Source organism: Aspergillus heteromorphus, assembly GCF_003184545.1.
Source record: "Aspergillus heteromorphus CBS 117.55 chromosome Unknown BO70scaffold_30, whole genome shotgun sequence".
Taxonomy (NCBI): domain Eukaryota; kingdom Fungi; phylum Ascomycota; class Eurotiomycetes; order Eurotiales; family Aspergillaceae; genus Aspergillus; species Aspergillus heteromorphus.
In genome coordinates, this window is record NW_020290435.1 from 217,978 (window position 1) to 234,813 (window position 16,836).

The 16,836-nt window shown below is 52.9% G+C and overlaps 9 protein-coding genes across 9 annotated transcripts; 4 read left to right on the forward strand and 5 right to left on the reverse strand.

Moving 5' to 3' along the window:
* The first annotated feature begins 421 nt into the window (after positions 1-421).
* BO70DRAFT_365390 (uncharacterized protein) lies at positions 422-1,210 on the forward strand. The gene is made up of 2 exons (XM_025544052.1): positions 422-966; positions 1,058-1,210. The coding sequence occupies exon 1, from the start codon at positions 588-590 to the stop codon at positions 852-854; it is 267 nt and encodes an 88-aa protein (XP_025395936.1). The 5' UTR covers positions 422-587; the 3' UTR covers positions 855-966; positions 1,058-1,210.
* Positions 1,211-3,049: 1,839 nt separating this feature from the next.
* BO70DRAFT_138713 (uncharacterized protein) lies at positions 3,050-4,478 on the forward strand. Its single transcript, XM_025538113.1, has 4 exons — positions 3,050-3,238; positions 3,300-3,378; positions 3,435-3,523; positions 3,574-4,478. The coding sequence occupies exons 3-4, from the start codon at positions 3,454-3,456 to the stop codon at positions 4,338-4,340; spliced, it is 837 nt and encodes a 278-aa protein (XP_025395937.1). The 5' UTR covers positions 3,050-3,238; positions 3,300-3,378; positions 3,435-3,453; the 3' UTR covers positions 4,341-4,478.
* Positions 4,479-4,884: 406 nt separating this feature from the next.
* On the forward strand, positions 4,885-5,538 carry BO70DRAFT_432155 (uncharacterized protein; the record flags this gene model as incomplete). The annotated part of the gene is made up of 4 exons (XM_025548295.1): positions 4,885-4,904; positions 4,976-5,236; positions 5,308-5,369; positions 5,421-5,538. The coding sequence occupies 4 exons, from the start codon at positions 4,885-4,887 to the stop codon at positions 5,423-5,425; spliced, it is 348 nt and encodes a 115-aa protein (XP_025395938.1). The 3' UTR covers positions 5,426-5,538.
* Positions 5,539-6,013: 475 nt separating this feature from the next.
* On the reverse strand, positions 6,014-8,592 carry BO70DRAFT_343456 (allantoate permease family MFS transporter). Its single transcript, XM_025541419.1, has 8 exons — positions 7,928-8,592; positions 7,777-7,872; positions 7,554-7,698; positions 7,427-7,487; positions 6,952-7,371; positions 6,534-6,882; positions 6,209-6,389; positions 6,014-6,096 (listed from the first exon to the last, which is right to left on the reverse strand). Exons 1-8 carry the CDS (start codon positions 8,166-8,168, stop codon positions 6,045-6,047), a joined length of 1,545 nt encoding a protein of 514 aa, XP_025395939.1. The 5' UTR covers positions 8,169-8,592; the 3' UTR covers positions 6,014-6,044.
* Positions 8,593-9,033: 441 nt separating this feature from the next.
* pyrG (orotidine-5'-phosphate decarboxylase pyrG) lies at positions 9,034-10,154 on the reverse strand. Its single transcript, XM_025544053.1, has 2 exons — positions 9,810-10,154; positions 9,034-9,737 (listed from the first exon to the last, which is right to left on the reverse strand). Exons 1-2 carry the CDS (start codon positions 9,964-9,966, stop codon positions 9,061-9,063), a joined length of 834 nt encoding a protein of 277 aa, XP_025395940.1. The 5' UTR covers positions 9,967-10,154; the 3' UTR covers positions 9,034-9,060.
* Positions 10,155-10,163: 9 nt separating this feature from the next.
* Positions 10,164-11,115, reverse strand: BO70DRAFT_321782 (MAPEG family protein; the record flags this gene model as incomplete). The annotated part of the gene is made up of 3 exons (XM_025540527.1): positions 10,164-10,738; positions 10,886-11,021; positions 11,084-11,115. The coding sequence occupies 3 exons, from the start codon at positions 11,113-11,115 to the stop codon at positions 10,457-10,459; spliced, it is 450 nt and encodes a 149-aa protein (XP_025395941.1). The 3' UTR covers positions 10,164-10,456.
* A 288-nt stretch (positions 11,116-11,403) lies between these two features.
* Positions 11,404-13,421, reverse strand: BO70DRAFT_365398 (putative diacylglycerol O-acyltransferase (DgaT)). The gene is made up of 3 exons (XM_025544054.1): positions 12,890-13,421; positions 12,784-12,824; positions 11,404-12,727 (listed from the first exon to the last, which is right to left on the reverse strand). Exons 1-3 carry the CDS (start codon positions 13,152-13,154, stop codon positions 11,684-11,686), a joined length of 1,350 nt encoding a protein of 449 aa, XP_025395942.1. The 5' UTR covers positions 13,155-13,421; the 3' UTR covers positions 11,404-11,683.
* Positions 13,422-13,723: 302 nt separating this feature from the next.
* On the forward strand, positions 13,724-16,298 carry BO70DRAFT_343467 (WD40 repeat domain-containing protein). Its single transcript, XM_025541420.1, has 4 exons — positions 13,724-14,040; positions 14,120-14,235; positions 14,319-14,519; positions 14,583-16,298. The coding sequence occupies exons 1-4, from the start codon at positions 13,947-13,949 to the stop codon at positions 15,987-15,989; spliced, it is 1,818 nt and encodes a 605-aa protein (XP_025395943.1). The 5' UTR covers positions 13,724-13,946; the 3' UTR covers positions 15,990-16,298.
* Positions 16,119-16,830, reverse strand: BO70DRAFT_138871 (uncharacterized protein). The gene is made up of 2 exons (XM_025538114.1): positions 16,430-16,830; positions 16,119-16,369 (listed from the first exon to the last, which is right to left on the reverse strand). The coding sequence occupies exons 1-2, from the start codon at positions 16,717-16,719 to the stop codon at positions 16,249-16,251; spliced, it is 411 nt and encodes a 136-aa protein (XP_025395944.1). The 5' UTR covers positions 16,720-16,830; the 3' UTR covers positions 16,119-16,248.
* Between the last annotated feature and the right edge of the window lie 6 nt (positions 16,831-16,836).

Below are 16,836 nucleotides of genomic sequence, written 5' to 3' on the forward strand. Positions count from 1 at the left end.
CCTCGATTTAAGGAGGTAAGTAGGCACCTAGAACAAACAAAACACTAGCCTAACGTCTGGGTGACATTACCACGAGATAACTACTCCTGCAGCGCTTGTCAGCCAACAACGCTGCCTGCCGCTCCAACCCAGCCAAAGCTTCCGGAGTACTTCGTACGGAGTTCTGTTTCCGAGCTGTAAGCCCATCGCAACCCATGATTTCTCGCCCGAATCGCCTCTTCTTTGGGTACTAAGTTGTAACCTTAACCTCCTGTACAGTGTGCTACTGCCCCTCCCGGTCGGCCCTGCCTGCCTAGTCGGGCATCTCGCAGGGATTGCCAAGGCCGAGTTTCACTTACCGCCAGCGTACGGTATTAAGGAGCGGGCACAGCGCAGTCGACGTGATGGTTTGAATTAGATAGAAACTGCGAATCTATCGATAGATTAACAATCTTACCTACTTCCATTGTCGAGAAATCTCATCTTACACATTCCCAACAAACTGCGAGTTTGAGCAGATATCTGCTACTAATAATCTCCGAAGCTGCACGTCCAACGTTGACTTGGGCCTTGAGCCACTAGTTAGTGGCCTCTTGGCATGCCCTATAATGCCACTGCTTCTCCAACTCCATGCATGCAGCATATGCTGTGTCGACTGTTCGACAATCGAACGGTTCTTGTCTGCCTCCAAGAGCGTGCTCAAGGCAAACACACGTGGGCTGCCAGCATCGCTAGTGGCTGTCAGCTCATGCGCAAGTGCGTTCGTTGCCTTTACCCATCTCACTGGTATCAATCATTATGACCTCTGCTTGACGAGTCTCTGGCTTTGGAGCGCCGAGCTCCCAACCAGTTACATGTTGGCCACAAATTCCTAAACTTCTGGTGACGACCTACGTACTATATTTAGCTGCTTGGACGCCATTGAATTACCTCGTGCGTACCATTAGTAGGCTGTCGCACCCAGGAAACTGCTAAAGCTCCTTCATGGTATGTGAGTCAGAACTCCCGCAGTAGTTCTATTTTCAGACGGACTCTTGCCTCAAAATGATGTCTGTAGTTGACAATGCTTCTGGTTTAGCTGGGTTACCCGCTACACTCCATACGTCACTAACCTCGGATGCCCTGCACTCCAGCAGACTTCCACTGGGCTTTGGGAAGCCTGAGTCCGAGAAAGATGGGGGTTGAGGTCTGTGGCTATTGAGGTGTTCTGCAACTATAAGATGAGGTTATGGGACTGAAGGGGTTTCCGTAGAGTAGCTCCCACTTCTTCCATCGAAGCTTTTTCAGGCTCTCGGGGCCTCCCTCTGAGATCATGACCTCCGGACGTGTGTTCCGTATACTTGCCTGTCAAAGTTGGGATAAGGTTCGAACCCCTGGGGCTGGTTCCAGGGATTCCTGCCAGAGCCTGACAAAAATAGCCCATCCAGACTCTGGGCCCTTGGAAAAAGCTTCCACTGCACATTACTGATTGGTGGAGCCAAAGTGTACCTGCGTCCTTCTATACAATAAGTACTATAGTAGCAGGACTGGCCTCTATCACCACCGCAACTGTCTGACAGATTCTCCCTTCTTGCTGGCTTTACCCCCCCAGCCTGTCAATGTGTCACTGCTCATGCTGCCAGTCAACAACAGCATCTGCATTCTCCAATCTATGTAGAGCTCTTTTCCAAGTATATCAAAGACATAGAAAACCTCTCTAGTGACAGTCTCTCCCGCATCTCATACCTCATACCTCATACTTTGTAACCTCTTCCCGCCGCAACATATCGATGTCATTCCCACGCAGTCTGACCGTGGTCATCCCCCCCAATCCCACCTTTTTTTTTTTTAGAATAGACTTTAAAGAGTGAATACAATCTCATTGCAGTATGTCATGGTGTTGCGCTCTTGACGACATGAACCCGCGTTTCCCATTCACTTCGATCCCCCAGGCTCCCAACCGGACAGGCATAAATACCCCCTCAACCCCCCCCCTCGACCCCCTGATGTTTCTCGTCGCTTTCTTCCTCTTTTTCTCTCCAGTGTTTCTTGGCCATTCACCTGCTGGCTTCCTCTTTGCACATTCTTGCCTTGCTTTCGTAGTGCCCTTGCCCTTCCCCTCATACTTCCCTTCTATTTATACCGCCCTTTATCTTGCTTATCTTCTTGCATATCTTTTATATACTTTGGTTCGTTTCTTTACTGTGTTCTTTGTGGCGTTTTTGGCAGCGTTCTTGCGTTCATTCGTCTTCGTCATTACATCCCCTTCTAGATAGACTAGATAGGTGGATAGCTCATCGATCAACAGGGTGACAAGGGTCAAAAGAAAGAGGAAAAACAAGGAAGAAAAAGAAGAAAGAAGAACAAGAAAGAAAAGAAGAAGAAAAAAAAAAAAAAAAAAAAAAAAAAGAGGCCTGCAAAAACACAGAGCAAAAGAGGCCAGTTTGGGAGCTGGGGGATCAAAACAAAAAAACTCGGGGCATACCAAACTAACTCTTGCAGTTGGGCCCTTGGTTGGGTGGCTGGGTCGGGCCTGGGACATCGGACAGTGAAGACATCTTGAGACGGTGAGTGACTCCATCCTGCCTGGTTTGTGAAGGATCACCTGGCTAACCATCCTGCTACCAACTTCTATGACTTGGCTTGACTTGACGCGGTCAGCTGTTGCAGGGGGGGTTACTCGACTGGCAGAAGACGACGCCTCGCCTGGCTGTCCTCGGAAGACGCCAGTGGATATGGATATATTGGGCAGGTGAAGTGCTTCCTTATCAACGTCATCTTGGAGCATGTGGCTAACATACCCGTCTAGGAACAAGGGTAAGTGTTCGCTTACTTGATATCAACATGCTGTTGATCACGGCTAACGTGCCTCTGTTTCAATAACAGAAAAGACACCATTATCGACTGAGGCGGATTTGGGATAGCTTCAACGACAAAAGCAACGACCCTTCATTGGCTTCACTGACTAGGTTTTTCTTTCTGCATGTCATCTTCCTGTTAGAGCACATGGCTAACTTGTATCTGTTTCAGCAACATGACCAGCATCCCACTGTAGGCCTCGGCAGGTGGGTCTGGGATGGCTTCAACAACAACCCGACTGAACCATCTCCGACAACAACATACAACTTACAGCTTGCCATGGGCTTTTCAGCAGCCTGAGGATGGGTGGTCGGGTCGGGCAAGGGCCCCTAGTAGGGCGCAACAACAACTTCGACAACAACAAACCCTACGACTTGTAACTTCGAACCTCGGGACATCGGACACGCGGGATGATTTGTCGGTAAGTTCAGCATGGTCTATGTTGTGGACTTGTTGACATCATTACTCACTTGTTGATATAGCTTCCAAATAAGTCTCCATCGGCATGTAGATCTCGCACATAGGAAGCTTCTGTAGAAGTTGGACGGGACACAATAGTTGGTAAGTGATTATATTGCCGACTTTCATGGAAGTTTGTTGCTGACATGCCAATATAGATTATAAGATTAGATCCATATGGGTGAAGGCTCTCGGTTGTTTGTTTTTTTATTCTTTGTATTTAAGTGTTTTTTCAGCTACTTGGTTGGTAAGTGATCTATTACTGACTTTTGTGGACGTTTTCTGCTAACAAGACAGTATATATTGGATCCATAGGGGTGGTGATGCGCTGTTGCCTGGTTGCTTTCCTTCTTTGCATTCTTCAGGTTTTTTCAGTTGCTTGCTGTGCTTCTTATTCTTATTCATCTTATTGTTCTGCTTGTTTTCCTGCTTGTTATTCTGCTTATTGTTCTTGTTATTTTGCTTGCTGTTCTGCTTGTTGTCCTGCTTGTTGTTCTGCTTTTACTGCTTTTACTGCCTTTACTGCCTTTACTGCCTTTACTGCTTTTACTGTTTTTACTGCCTTTACTGCCTTTACTGCCTTTACTGCCTTTACTGCCTTTACTGCCTTTACTGCTTTTACTGCTTTTACTGCTTTTACTGCTTTTACTGCTTTTACTGCTTTTACTGCTTTTACTGCTTTTACTGCTTTTACTGCTTTTACTGCTTGCTTGCCCTGCCTGCCCTGCCCTACTTATCCTGCTTGCCCTAATTGCCCTGCTTGTTCTGCTTGTTCTGATTATTCTGCTTCTTCTGCTTCTTCTGATTATTTTTCTTGTTCTGCTTGTTCTGCTTGTTCCGCTTGTTCTGCTTGTTCTGCTTGTTCTGCTTGTTCTGCTTGTTCTGCTTGTTCTGCTTGTTCTGCTTGCCCTGCCTCTTCTGCTCGTTCTGCTTGTTCTGCTTGTTCTGCTTGCCCTGCCTCTTCTGCTCGTTCTGCTTGTTCTGCTTGCCCTGCCTATTCTGCTCGTTCTGCTTGTTCTGCTCGTTCTGCTTATTCTGCTCGTTCTGCCATGAAACCATGCTAACACATGTGACAGTGTTTTACAAACAGGCCTTGGTAGGGTGGCAGGGACGGGCCTGGGACACGACTACGACTTCGACAAACCACGACATCATAACGATATACGGACGACGGATCGGCGAATAAGGTAAGACTGGTTGGAGGATGGATGGAGGTGGGGGGTGAGTTGGAATCTGGGTTCGACATCGACAAGCGGGCAAGTGAGCCATCAGATGAGTTGGAAAGGGTATAGAACTGGGTTCGACAATCGACAATCGACAAGCGGGCAAGGAGCCAAGAGATGAGTTGGAAAGGGTATAGAATCTGGGTTCGACAAACGGCCACGAACGAGCGAACCGAACGAGCGAACCGAACGAGCGAACCGAACGAGCGAACCGAACGAGCGAACCGAGCGAGCGAACCGAGCGAGCGAACCGAACGAGCGAACCGAACGAACCGACGACCGTATACGAACCGAGCGATCAAGCGATCACGACAGCGGGACGGACCGGGTATAACCACGACAGGGGTGGAACAAGGTCGTGGCAGCTGAGACACGGAGTGAGGATATGGGTTCGACAGCGGACAAGTAGGCAGGGATATAAAGGCAAGTTACCCCCAACCCGCCAAAGTGTCTTTCACCACGCTGCACTTTATTAGGGCCCAGCAATCAGGCCCCGGAAGGGAGGCAGGGTCGGGCCTGGGATATCGAACGCTCAACGACGATGACGACAACAGCAGCAGCAACAACAACAACAACAACAACAACAGCAGCAACAGCAGCAACAGCAGCAACAGCAGCAACACCAGCAACACCAGCAACACCAGCAACACCAGCAACACCAGCAACAACAGCAACAACAGCAACAACAGCAACAACAGCAACACCAGCAACAACAAGCGCGCACCGGCGCCATCAAGGTAAGTAAAAGGCCATATCACCCATAAAATGGATCGATCGACAAGCTAACTTGATGATGACGAATAAATAGAAGAAGAGATAGACGGCTATCAGCTATCAACCGTGTGTTGGTGGGATCTTTCCCATATACGAGTAAGTTCCTGGCGAATCTTGAGATGGTGAGATATACTGACTGACTGACTGACTGACTGATTGGTAATTGGTTTGTGACCAGTTCGACCACACGAAACACGAAACACGAAATAATAGATTGTTCTCGGTTGTTGGCTGAAGCCGTGTGGTGGTGGGATCTTTCCCATATCTAGGTATGTTTCTGGCGGTTCTTTGTGGAATGAGGCATTACTGATGTTTGGGTTGGTGCTTGTCGGTGTCGGTGTTAGGGGGGTTGTCTATAGTTGAAAGGTTTGCGCGGTCGTTTGGGTTGCGGCTTGAAGGTTTATTATGGTTGGGAGGAATTACGAGTGAGGGAAGGAGGGTGTTGTTAGATCTAGGGTGTGGGGGTGGGGTGGGGAGGGGGATGGGGATGGAGAGATGAGAGGAAGAAATAGACTCAACAAGTCCCATCTATCCGAGAGGGAATGATACGAGATCAGGAATCGACATTCAAACAAGAAAATACCGCGCGTGGAGAGTAAAGAGCAAAGACGCCAGCCCAGTCAAGGAATAGTATTCTTGCAGCAGTCATAAAGATAAAAATGAAAACGTCATGATCATCAAGCGTCGCAGGCACCAGGCCCGAAGCAGCGAGGTAAGATAAGTGAGTAAACTTCCCAAGCCCAGCCCAGCCCAGCCAACCCCCTGCCCACCTCACAACACATATACAAGCTCATGATTCTCCCAGTCGGTAAGGTCCAGCCATCTAACCATGATACATGAGATTAGCACGCAGCCACATATGAGAGAGAGGGAGAGAGATGGGGAGAGTAAACAGAGCCAGCAGGAAAGAAGAAAGGGCAAAAAACAGAACATACTCTTGATTCTCCAACCGGGTATACTCAGGCCTTGCGCGGATAGCGGCCTTCTTCTCATTCTCTTTCTTGTACCACCACCAAATAAAGACGAGAATAAAGAGACACACGCCCCAGCAGACAATGATGGTGATCTCTGCAGGAACGTACCGGGGTGCGTCCTGAGGACGGAAGACTTGGGGGCCTGTTCATCAGACAGCACATACCAATTACACATTAGCTCACAACTCCCAGACACGCACACGCGCAAAGGTAGAGACCAAACCACAACCCACAAAACATTGAACAATTCAAGAGAGAGGGGAGTAGAAAAAATCAAAAAACTCACCAATAATATTCCCCGCACAGTACCCAATAAGATAAATCGCGGCAACAGTGGTCTTCTTAGTGTAGCCGGCCACATTGGACGAGATCATGGCCAACAGGGCCACGAAGGGCGTGGCGCTCGCCATGGTCATGTAGTAACCGATCAACCGGCCCACATTGTTGGACATGGGCAGGGCGACGATGAGGATCATCCCAATGATCCCGGAGATGATGCCGCCCGTGCTGCAGAGGAGGCGCTGGTTCGTGTATTGGCCGAGGAAGCCGCTTCCGAGGAGGGAGATCACTTCGATGGCGCCGCCGGGGACGCCGTACAGGAGGCTTTGTTCGGCGGTGTAGCCGAAGCTGGTGATCTATTTTTTTCTGTTAGTGGGTGTGGGAGGGGGAAGGGGTTGGATCGGATTGAACTGGACAGAACTCACCAGCTGACTGAAGAAGTTGGTGATCCCGCCGTTGGGAATATCCGCGATCAGCGCGTAGAAGAAGAACGCCCAGGTCATCGGGTCGAGGAGGGCTTCTTTGACCTGGTGGAGCTTGAAGTGCTTGTTTCCGATACCTTGCTGGTTGACGCGGACGCGGGCCAGCGCGAGGACCCGGTCTTCCTTTTTGAGCCATCGGGCGTTGAGCTGGTTGTCGGGGACGACCCAGTAGAAGAGCGCACCCAGACAGATAGTCAACAGGCCCGTCACGAGGAAGATGATTTTCCAGGGCTCGATGGCGGAGCCGTGTCGGTCTGTCCCTACGGCGATGCCGTAGGCGACGAGACCACCGAAGATCTGGCCCCAGCCGTTGAAGCTGAACCAGAAATTGACCCGGCTGCCTTGTTCGGATTTGGTGTACCACTGTTGGGTTGGGGGTTAGGGGAGGTTGTTGGAAGGGCAGACGGATCGGACTTACCTGGGAGGTTAGGAGAGCGAAGCCGGGGGTGACGGATGCTTCAAAGATACCGAGGAAGAAGCTGAAGGGGTCAGCGTTGGATCAAGGAACATGTTGATCGGATAGCATGAGGAGAGGGGTGATTTACCGAATCGCAATAGCTCCGGAGTAGTTGCTGACGGCAGCAAAGCAGGAGAGAATCACTCCCCAGGCCACGATGCACGCCGCGGAATACTTTCCGAGGGGCAGCTTCTGAAGAAGCCTGTTGGTTGGGTATTCCCACGCCAGGTAGCCTTGACTCCGTCAGTCCAGTCCTGTACGATGCTTGGGATGTAGCATAGCATGTGATGTGACTCGTCCGATGTACTGACCGAAGTAAAACAGACTACTGAGCCATTGGTAGTCATCCCCCTTCAAGTCCAGGTCCGTTTTAATGCCCATGATACTGGCGTACGATAGTGTTGTTTCTGCTGTCCGTTAGTCTATCGCCCAGGCAGCCATAAAGGGAATGGATACACTGACTGTCCAGGAAGTTCATCCCGTATACTAGACACATGATGGGCATGATGTGCCAGTCAATCGTCCTTAGAAGCCGTTTGTTCGTCGCCTCGTCCAGGGTGATGACTTCCCCATGGAACTCCTGGAAGACGGCCAGCGCCTCGTCTGCATCCTGAGCATGTTCCGCCAGGGTCGGGTCGACCTTCTTCGTTGTGTCCTTCTCTTCGTCCATTGTCGGTGACGGTGGGGATTTCTCATCCGCCATCGTTTATGCTGTCTGGCGGGGGGAGATGAAGTGGTGAGGGGAAGGCGAAGAAGAAGACGAAGAGGGGGACAGCCAGCTGGGTACTGGGATCGAGGAGATTCAACAACGGGGAGCCCAGAGAGAGGCGAGAGAAGTCTCCTTGAGGGTTATAAATCCCCCGACCGGAAGGTTATCAGCCCTTGCATGGGTGCAACCTCGGTGATAAGCCGCTGATCGAAAGGTATCTGATATGGGAGGGACTCTGGGGTATAGAGCGTATACCGTGCAACCCCACCTGCATTTGGCATGGACACTAGATAGATAGCTAGATAGATAGCTAGGGCGAGGAGAGAGAGAGAGAGAGAGAGAGACCACGGCTTATCCATTGGGTGAAATAGCCGACAGCCAGCTCGAGCATCCGAGTCCGGTTACGCGATGCGAGGCGAGGTGGCAGATGGAAGATGGAAGATGGAAGATGTGGATGCAGAGTTGCAGATGACAGACGGGCTTATCGTGCGACTGCCCGCCAACTCCGCTTTGGACATTCCGTGTCGATCAGCGAGAGCACTCTCTATCCACTAGGATATCTGCAACGCAACGCAACGCAAAGCCAAAGCTCGGAAAATCCCCGATCAGTGTTATCTCTGCTTACAGCGATCAAGCTTATCAACCGTCTCACCTCTTATCAGCGACGCTTCGGTCGAACCCAGTCAGTCCTCCTTGGCTGAGTATCTAGTTGGCTCTACGAGAAATCGATCCAGTATGCGCAAGCTTATCTGCACCGATGCCACAGCTCGGCAAACAGGAGATGTAACTGAACAGAAAAGCACCATGCATATATCCTATTCATTTTCTCTCTTTTTTTTTTTTTTTGTCTTGTTTTGTTCTGTTCTGGATTGAATCGTATTGGTTTCTAGTTCGCTCCAATACGGGCCTGGTACGCCTCCCATCCCTCCTTCTGGTACTGTTGGGCGGCCTGCACCGGGTCCGCCGCGGCATAGATACCGCGGCCGGCGATGATGAAATCGGCCCCGCGGCCAATCGCTGACGCGGGGGTCTGGTACTGCTGGCCCAGCTTATCGCCCTTGGACGAGATGTTGACGCCAGTGGTGAAGACGACGAAATCCTCCTCGTCCGACGCCGAGCTCACCTCGGACTGCACCTCGCCCAGCGCCCGCGTCGACACGAATCCCATCACGAAGTTCTTGTATTTCCGCGCGTAGTCCACCGACGAGGTCGTGTACTGGCCCGTGGCCAAGGAGCCCTTGGAGGTCATCTCGGCCAGGATCAGGAGGCCGCGTTCGGCGCCGTAGGGGAAGTCCGGGGCCGCGGCGGTCTGGGCCAGCGCCTCGACGATGCCCTCGCCCGGCAGGATGCTGCAGTTGATGATGTGCGCCCACTCCGAGATCCGCAGCGTGCCCGTGTGGTACTGCTTCTGGACGGTGTTGCCGATGTCGACGAACTTGCGGTCCTCGAAGATGAGGAAGTTGTGCTTCTCCGCCAGCGCCTTGAGGCCCGAGATCGTCTCGTCGCTGAAGTCCGACAGGATGTCGATGTGCGTTTTGATCACCGCGATGTAGGGACCGAGGCCTGCAGTCCGGATCCACCGTTAATAACCAAACGATTGATTGCATCTATGCATTGGGTGTCAGGTCGGCCTACGGTCAGCGAGATCGAGAAGCTCCTTGGTGGTGGTCACGTCGGCCGAGACCGTCACGTTGGTCTTCTTGGCCTCGGCAATCTCGAACAGCCGCTTGGCCAGGACATTGGGGTGCTTGCTGGCACGGGCGCCGTAGGTCAATTGCGATTTGGAAGACATTGGTATGGTGTCTGTCGCGATGGAGGGGCTGAATGCGGGGCGGGTTGGTGGGTATCAGGGAGGCTGGTGTGGCGTGCGTGCTGGAGGCTTGTCTCGGTAGACTTGCGTACTTGGCGAGAGGGATCCGAGGCAGCAGGGGAGGGACACCGGGTGGGACAGAAGCAATTGATTATTCCGACGACTGCGAGGGGGAACTGTTCGAATGTTGCAACGGTAAAATCATCGCCAAGAGCCCCTCCACACGCTCCAGCCACATCGGCCACGGGTTGCTCCGGGCCCGACTGTGGGGTCAGCCACCGCTCGCTCCAGCATGGAATGGAGACCTTAGGCATCCATAGGATAACAGTCCATGCATGCCCTTTCTCAACGGGAAGAAACGCTCAATCTCAGTTCAAATTTATACATCATAAATACACAGGAGATACAAACTATCTCAATATACATCCCCATCATCCCGTAGTCTGGGACTTCATCAGGGGAGACCAATCACTCAGAGCAGTTCCTTCGCAACCCCAAACACGCTCAATCCCCACAAGGCGCCCTGGAGGAACCAGAAGGCGCCTCCCCAAAGACGGCCCTTCCCACGGGGCTGAGTGGAGTACACATATCCGTAGAGGTACACGGTCCGCGACGCAACCCACAGGGCACCAAGCAAAGTCGCAAGCTGGGGGTATTTCAGGCCCGCCACCAGGGTGAAGAGCATAGTCTGGCTGGAGTTCTCGAGGAAGTTGGCGTGGGCGCGCTGCGCGCAGTTGAACTTGTGGGCGGCCGGCTATGGAGGGGGAATCATAAAGTTAGTTCGATTGAATGCTGGCAGACCACCAACCCCTTGACTGATAACCATTGCTTCAAGGATTGGCTGGTTGGTTGGGTGGGTGGATGCAGTGGATGGATGGATGGAATGGGTCGGTCCGCTTACATTGGCCTCGCATTGCTCCACGGTCGCATAGGAATGAGGATAATGGACATTGGCTCCCTTGCGGAGACCGCTCACGATAACTCCGTGGGCGAAGCCCAGGACAGGGATCAGGCCCAGGGAGACGGCGATGACATAGCTGGAGAACGGTCGGGGTTAGTATGGTGGTAGGTAGAGGAGATGGTGGCATGAAGTGCGTACCCGTAGCTTTCGGGAACAGTGAGAGAAAGCATGGTGAATGAATGGATTGATGTCAGGGAGGATGGGGATGGATGGATGGCTGTGGTTAGTTCCGGGCAACCTTAGTATCAAAGGTGCGAAGCCAAGCCAAATATATAAATGTGCCGTGGCGGCCGGAGACGGGATCCAGCGCATGATCCTGACGGGTCCCTCACCGTCCCGGTTCCGTGGGGGCCTTGCAGCCTCAATTGTGGGTACGCGGTTGGTAATGCACCCATGGATGCGCCTCGAAGGTTCTACATGGATATGATTCCTTGTGCTTGGTTTGTTATGGACTACAGTGGATGGAATGTTCATTTGCATTTATCGGAAACAGTTGCCCGCCACACACACCTGCCTCTCCCATTACCCCGACATACGGCTCACGCTTCCATACTTGGCCTGCCAGGCGAAAAAGTACAGCAACGCCCCCAGAGGCTGGCCGACAAGACAGAAGCTCACCCAGAAAATGGAGTTGCCAATCACTTTTCCGAAAGGGGATTTGATCTTTTCTAACGGCGCCGTGATGATGATCAGCGGGAGTTGGAGCAGCATACCCGCAAATGCCACGCCTGGTTTCAGTCAGTCCACATCAAAAGCTCCCACGGGAATGCATCTCATACCGATCAGGTTATGCGTCGGAATGCCGACAAGCACCTCGTGTAAAACAGCGGAGAGCGTAAATACAACCGTGCTCGCTGCGAGGGGGCTCCACCCTCGGCCAACCAGCGGCGAGTATACATGCCTCTTCATGAAAAGGTACACCGGGCGATTCCACGACCGCCAGTACACCCCGAGACTGGGGCTGTTCCACCAATCCGTGTAGAATTCCCGGTCCCCGAACCGCAGAACTTCGGCCAAGGCATTCAGCAAAGACTGGAAGAGCGCGAAGAACCCAGCGAGCCAGATGATGAGGGAAATGGTAGAGAGCTTCATCACCCGCTCCAGAATAGACGCGAAGTCCACGACAGCAATCTTCTCGATGGAGTTTCGTAAGACGGGGGCGGCATATTGGGCTGACAGGAGCCAAATGAACACGGCCAGACAACAGAATTCGGACAGACGCTTGGCGACAAAGGACCACCGAATGTGTGATGACCTGGGATACACCGGCTGGTAAACTAGCGTAGGTGCCAGCCAAAAGTATATCAGGTTTCCTCGGGTGATGTTGTTCGGGTACGGACAGGCCGAGTAGATATCCGGGAGGGCAGACTCGATAGACGGGTTGAGCATGGCCTCGCGCAGGTCACGGTTGGTGAACGCATATGAGCAGATCTTGAACGACACAATGAGCGCCTGGAGCTCGCAGACAGTGCCGATACCCGGGTGGTGAACGTAGAAATACACGACGAAGCTCGTGATGCCCAAGCTGCAAAGGGTGTTCAAGCAATGGGAAAGCGCAGACAGCCGCCAGGTCCATTTGAAGACGCGCTGCTCGCGCTCATTCGCCTCAATTGAGCCATCCTTCTTCTTCCGACCAACGCTCCGCTTGGCTTGCGTGGCCGCGGCCCGCTCGATGAGATAGGAGACATACAGATGAAGAGGAACCAGAGCAAAGAGGATTGATCCAAGAACGACATCCTGCCTCCGGTAGTCATGGCATTTGATGCAGATCAGAACTCCGTACTATCCAAAGATGTCAGCCTGGCTCGCATCAACCTCGCACTCTACATCAAGCTTACTTTCATGAAGTTTTCGATGATAAGTCGGAGATTCATCGCCACTATTTCGTACGATGACGTATTAGCCACGCGCGTCAGTGCGCTGACGGGGGAGAGGGGATCTAACCCAGGACGATCACCATGAGATTCCGGAAGCCTAGGAAGCTTGCGGACACATTGGGTTCGCGACTGAGGCTCGAGTGTCGGACTCTCGAGTGGTAGGCTTCCACATGCCGGTATTTACTTCTCCTCCTCCATTTGCTGGCGCCATTGGTCCCTTTCGGGGAAGACGGGTGGGCGTTGAACGCTTTCCGGCTTAAGGGCGCGGTGGCGACGTCATTACCAGTGCTAACAGCTCTAGTGCTCTCAGGGGTCTCTTCGTAGGGCGACATGGTGGCTTTAGACTTCAATCACGATCTCCCACAATCCAGTCGCGTCACAAGCTCGCAGTATAGGAGGACCAGCCACCTGTTCGGTTAAGAAAAAAAAAGGGTTTTTGAAACTGCCAGACCTCGGGTTCAATCCAATTGCGGAGATGGGGTTAGGATGCAGGACAGAGAATCCCACCAGGGTTCATTATCCAGAACAAACATGACAGGAATGAGCAGTTGGGGAGGGAGAGAGAGAGAGAGAGAGAGAGAGAGAGGAGCAGGGGAGAGAGAGGGAGGGGGGGGGAATGCGCCATAATTATAGAACGATAGCACGGCGGCGGCGGGGTCCGGCAGGAGACACGCATAATTGCGGCGTCGAAACGGTGTCGCAACGGCCTCGGGGCCTCGGGGCCTCAGGCTGATCCCGCCTATTCCAGCCATCCAGGCCGCGGTTTGGCGGGCCTAAATTTCATGGCTTGCTGGGCGGTTGGCTCTCCCCCGGCCAATGACCGGCTCCCGTCCCAAGTCGGTCTGGTCTGGTTCGACCTCCCGACGCAACACTCAAACCCCCAAAGAACCGCGCAGTCAATCAACTGTTGCGCCTGCTGCAACTCCTCCTCTTTCCGCTGCATGCACGACATGTTGGGATCGTTCTAGCCGGGGATCCTACCACCACCAGGCTCAGCAGCATCGGCTAGCTGTCTTTGCTCCCCTCCCCTGTCATGCTAGCGACCTGTTCCCCGATTCCTCCGTCATCCTTTCTCTCTTCCCGGTCACCTACCCTGCCTGGCTTACGCCGTACGCTTTGTCGCAATGGCCTTCTATGACGATTCTGGGAATGACTCCCAGTCATTTGGCAGACCCCAAAAATCTTACGATGGTGGAGTTGTGGGCCCGCGACGACCAAGTACGTTCTCTCCGCCTCGACACTTGTCGCGTCCTGGGTTTGTTCTCGTTGCGGCCGTGCGGCTAACAGCCGATATTAGGACTTGTCACCGATTATGGCTCGTCGATGGTACAATGGATACGCACTCGGAAGCCCCGGTACAAGGGAGGCCATTCGGTCGAGGTGGAAAGGCCTAGTCCCAGCTACATAGTCGATGTGAGTTGCGCCATGCGCTCGCGGACCTTCTCGTGCGGCCTGTCGACTAATACGAGCGGTGTTTTCGTGTTTTCCTTTGTTAGGTCCTACCCCCACTTGCTCGAATTCACTCTCCAGCGGATACCATCCCCGTCCGGCATTTACATCAGTCGATTGGAAAGTCGAAGAAGCCGATCACCGTCGTAAGATGGACGCCGGAGGGAAGACGCCTATTGACGGGTGGGCATACGGGAGAATTCATGCTGTGGAACGGAACCGCTTTCAACTTTGAAACGGTCATGGATGTACGTGCCGCCCAGAGGATGATCCTGTCCCCACTTCGAGGAAATTTGCTGATGGTTGAATAGGCACATTACGACCAGCTGCAAGCCGGAGTAACCTCGCTATCGTGGGCTCACAGCCAGGACTGGTTGATATCCGGAGGGCAGAAGGGTGATATTAAGTATTGGCGGCCCAACTTTAACAACGTCGAGACAATCGACGATGCGCATCATGATGCTGTTCGCGATCTGGCATGGTCCCCCAGTGACACCAAGTTCCTTTCGGCATCCGACGATACGACCCTGAAGATCTTCGACTTCACAGCCAGAACCTGCGATACCGTTCTCAGCGGCCACAACTGGGACGTCAAATCCTGTGACTGGCATCCCACCAAAGGCCTTCTCGTCTCTGGATCAAAGGACCATCAGGTCAAGTTCTGGGACCCTCGCACAACTAGGTGCTTGACCACACTTCATAGCCACAAGAATACCGTCACGGCAACGCGCTTCTCTCGCGTGAACAGCAACCTCCTAGCGACGTCATCTCGCGACCAAACGGCGAGGGTATTCGACCTGCGGATGATGCGGGATATTTGCATCCTCCGAGGTCACGAGAAGCCCGTGTCGTCTCTTACGTGGCACCCTGTCCACAGTTCACTCATATCGACTGGTAGTGAGGATGGGTCGCTGTACCATTATCTACTCGACGAACCGAACTTGCCCTCTGGACAGATTCCTACAATCGCACCATACGATAGCCCGGACCCGGCTAACACCCCGGCGCAGGTAATTTACCCCGCTCACAAGATTCAATACGCACACGGGGCCACGATCTGGTCTCTTGACTGGCATCCTCTCGGTCATATTCTTGCATCCGGATCCAAAGACAACTTCACACGGTTCTGGTCCCGGACTAGACCCGGGGAGACTAGTTACATGAAAGATAGGTTCCATATTGGCGAGGAAGCGGCGGAGGCGCAAGGGACATGGAGTCGGGGCTTTGGAAGACGGCAAATGCGCGAAGAGGAAGAACAGGAGCTTCAGGACGAGGCCGACAGCTTGATCGACCAGAAAAGCCATCCCGGACCTGGTCTTCCTGGCATCCAGTTCGCACAGCCTGGCGGTCCGGCCCAACAGGACGGGATGGGTTCCTTATTGCCAGGAATTGGCGCTCCTCAGCCTCCGCCGCAACCTGCATTTCCCGCCTCGATGCCTCAGATGGACCCCGGCCGCCTGGCAGCCCTCTTGTCCACTCAGCCGCCCCCTCAGCCGAACCATTTCCCTCCTCCAGCCGGGTTGCCCGGGTTTCCCATGCACCCTGGTATGTCAGGGACCCCGCCAGTGAACGTCGATCTGGCGGAGCTACAGAAGCAGCTTCTTTCTCAGGGGATCTCTCTACCCCAAACCTTTCCCCCACAAAATTTCCCTGGCATGTCTGGGGGTCTTCCCGGCTTGCAGGGGAGTGGTACACCCGACTATGGGTATGGAAGATAAGCCCACCAGCAGTCTCTTAACGCTTTTATCTGGTTGAACTGGGAATTGGCGTAATGGCAGGTAGCGCACTCGGGGTTTGGCATGGGATTGACACTTTTTCAAAAACACCACATATTTTCGAATGTATTATAGTCGGTCTCGAAGCGGAAGTGCACGTAATCAGACGATGATGATATGCCATCGGTTGCTCATTGAGAGAGGGATGTTTGACATGGAGTGCGATCATGACGGAGCATGCTTTGCCTTGGGTTGCCTTTGTTCACAGTCCGCCTTGCATTGGAAAGCTAGACAAAATGAGGACCAACACATTGATACCACCCCATAAAAAGGGGATCCACGTTGACATCCTGAAATTCCCAGCTTCGTAGACAGCACCTAAACTATCTGGCACTCAGCCCCCATCCGTTGCCATCGTGAAACGCAGCTTTGGTAGTACTCACACGAGCCCGATGATACTCCCTGCCAAAAGCGCCTCCAACCCGCCAAGAATCATATAAACCAAAGGAACAGCTAGGCAAGCCTTCCAATTTCGGCACTGCATGGCCACGGCCCATGAGGCCACCAAAAGATGACTCGCCCCATAGAAGATCAAGGTCCACCACAGTGTGAAGCGCCAAATGTCCTCCGTGTAGTAAAGATAATATGCGTCTTTGCCGTGCGTCGGGAAGATCTCATAAAGGGACGGAAAGGGAGGGGTATGGTAGTTGATAGGGACCCTATTGTTGGCCATTTAACTGCGGCAACGCGGCGTCGCGTGGCCGACGGAGGTTATTGTATAATAATATGAAAACGGGTGGCCACCATGATACCCAGTACGGGAAGTATGGGGTGCAGACAGCATAGCAGC

Excerpts from the sequence above, each read along its gene's own strand:
- BO70DRAFT_365390 (XM_025544052.1), top strand. The coding sequence starts at position 588 with ATGCCACTGCTTCTCCAACTCCATGCATGCAGCATATGCTGTGTCGAC.
- BO70DRAFT_138713 (XM_025538113.1), top strand. The coding sequence starts at position 3,454 with ATGGGTGAAGGCTCTCGGTTGTTTGTTTTTTTATTCTTTGTATTTAAG. Across the intron at positions 3,524-3,573 it reads TTTTTTCAGCTACTTGGTTG|TATATATTGGATCCATAGGG; the intron begins GTAAGTGATCTA and ends CTAACAAGACAG.
- BO70DRAFT_343456 (XM_025541419.1), bottom strand. The coding sequence starts at position 8,168 with ATGGCGGATGAGAAATCCCCACCGTCACCGACAATGGACGAAGAGAAG. Across the intron at positions 7,699-7,776 it reads CAGTAGTCTGTTTTACTTCG|GCTACCTGGCGTGGGAATAC; the intron begins GTCAGTACATCG and ends GACGGAGTCAAG. Across the intron at positions 6,097-6,208 it reads ACCCGGTTGGAGAATCAAGA|ATGGCTGGACCTTACCGACT; the intron begins GTATGTTCTGTT and ends TATCATGGTTAG.
- pyrG (XM_025544053.1), bottom strand. The coding sequence starts at position 9,966 with ATGTCTTCCAAATCGCAATTGACCTACGGCGCCCGTGCCAGCAAGCAC. Across the intron at positions 9,738-9,809 it reads GCTTCTCGATCTCGCTGACC|GCCTCGGTCCCTACATCGCG; the intron begins GTAGGCCGACCT and ends TCCGGACTGCAG.
- BO70DRAFT_365398 (XM_025544054.1), bottom strand. The coding sequence starts at position 13,154 with ATGTCGCCCTACGAAGAGACCCCTGAGAGCACTAGAGCTGTTAGCACT. Across the intron at positions 12,825-12,889 it reads TCTCATGGTGATCGTCCTGG|TGGCGATGAATCTCCGACTT; the intron begins GTTAGATCCCCT and ends CGTACGAAATAG. Across the intron at positions 12,728-12,783 it reads TCATCGAAAACTTCATGAAA|TACGGAGTTCTGATCTGCAT; the intron begins GTAAGCTTGATG and ends ATCTTTGGATAG.
- BO70DRAFT_343467 (XM_025541420.1), top strand. The coding sequence starts at position 13,947 with ATGGCCTTCTATGACGATTCTGGGAATGACTCCCAGTCATTTGGCAGA. Across the intron at positions 14,041-14,119 it reads TGTGGGCCCGCGACGACCAA|GACTTGTCACCGATTATGGC; the intron begins GTACGTTCTCTC and ends AGCCGATATTAG. Across the intron at positions 14,236-14,318 it reads GTCCCAGCTACATAGTCGAT|GTCCTACCCCCACTTGCTCG; the intron begins GTGAGTTGCGCC and ends TTCCTTTGTTAG.
- BO70DRAFT_138871 (XM_025538114.1), bottom strand. The coding sequence starts at position 16,719 with ATGGCCAACAATAGGGTCCCTATCAACTACCATACCCCTCCCTTTCCG. Across the intron at positions 16,370-16,429 it reads GGGAGTATCATCGGGCTCGT|TTTAGGTGCTGTCTACGAAG; the intron begins GTGAGTACTACC and ends AGTGCCAGATAG.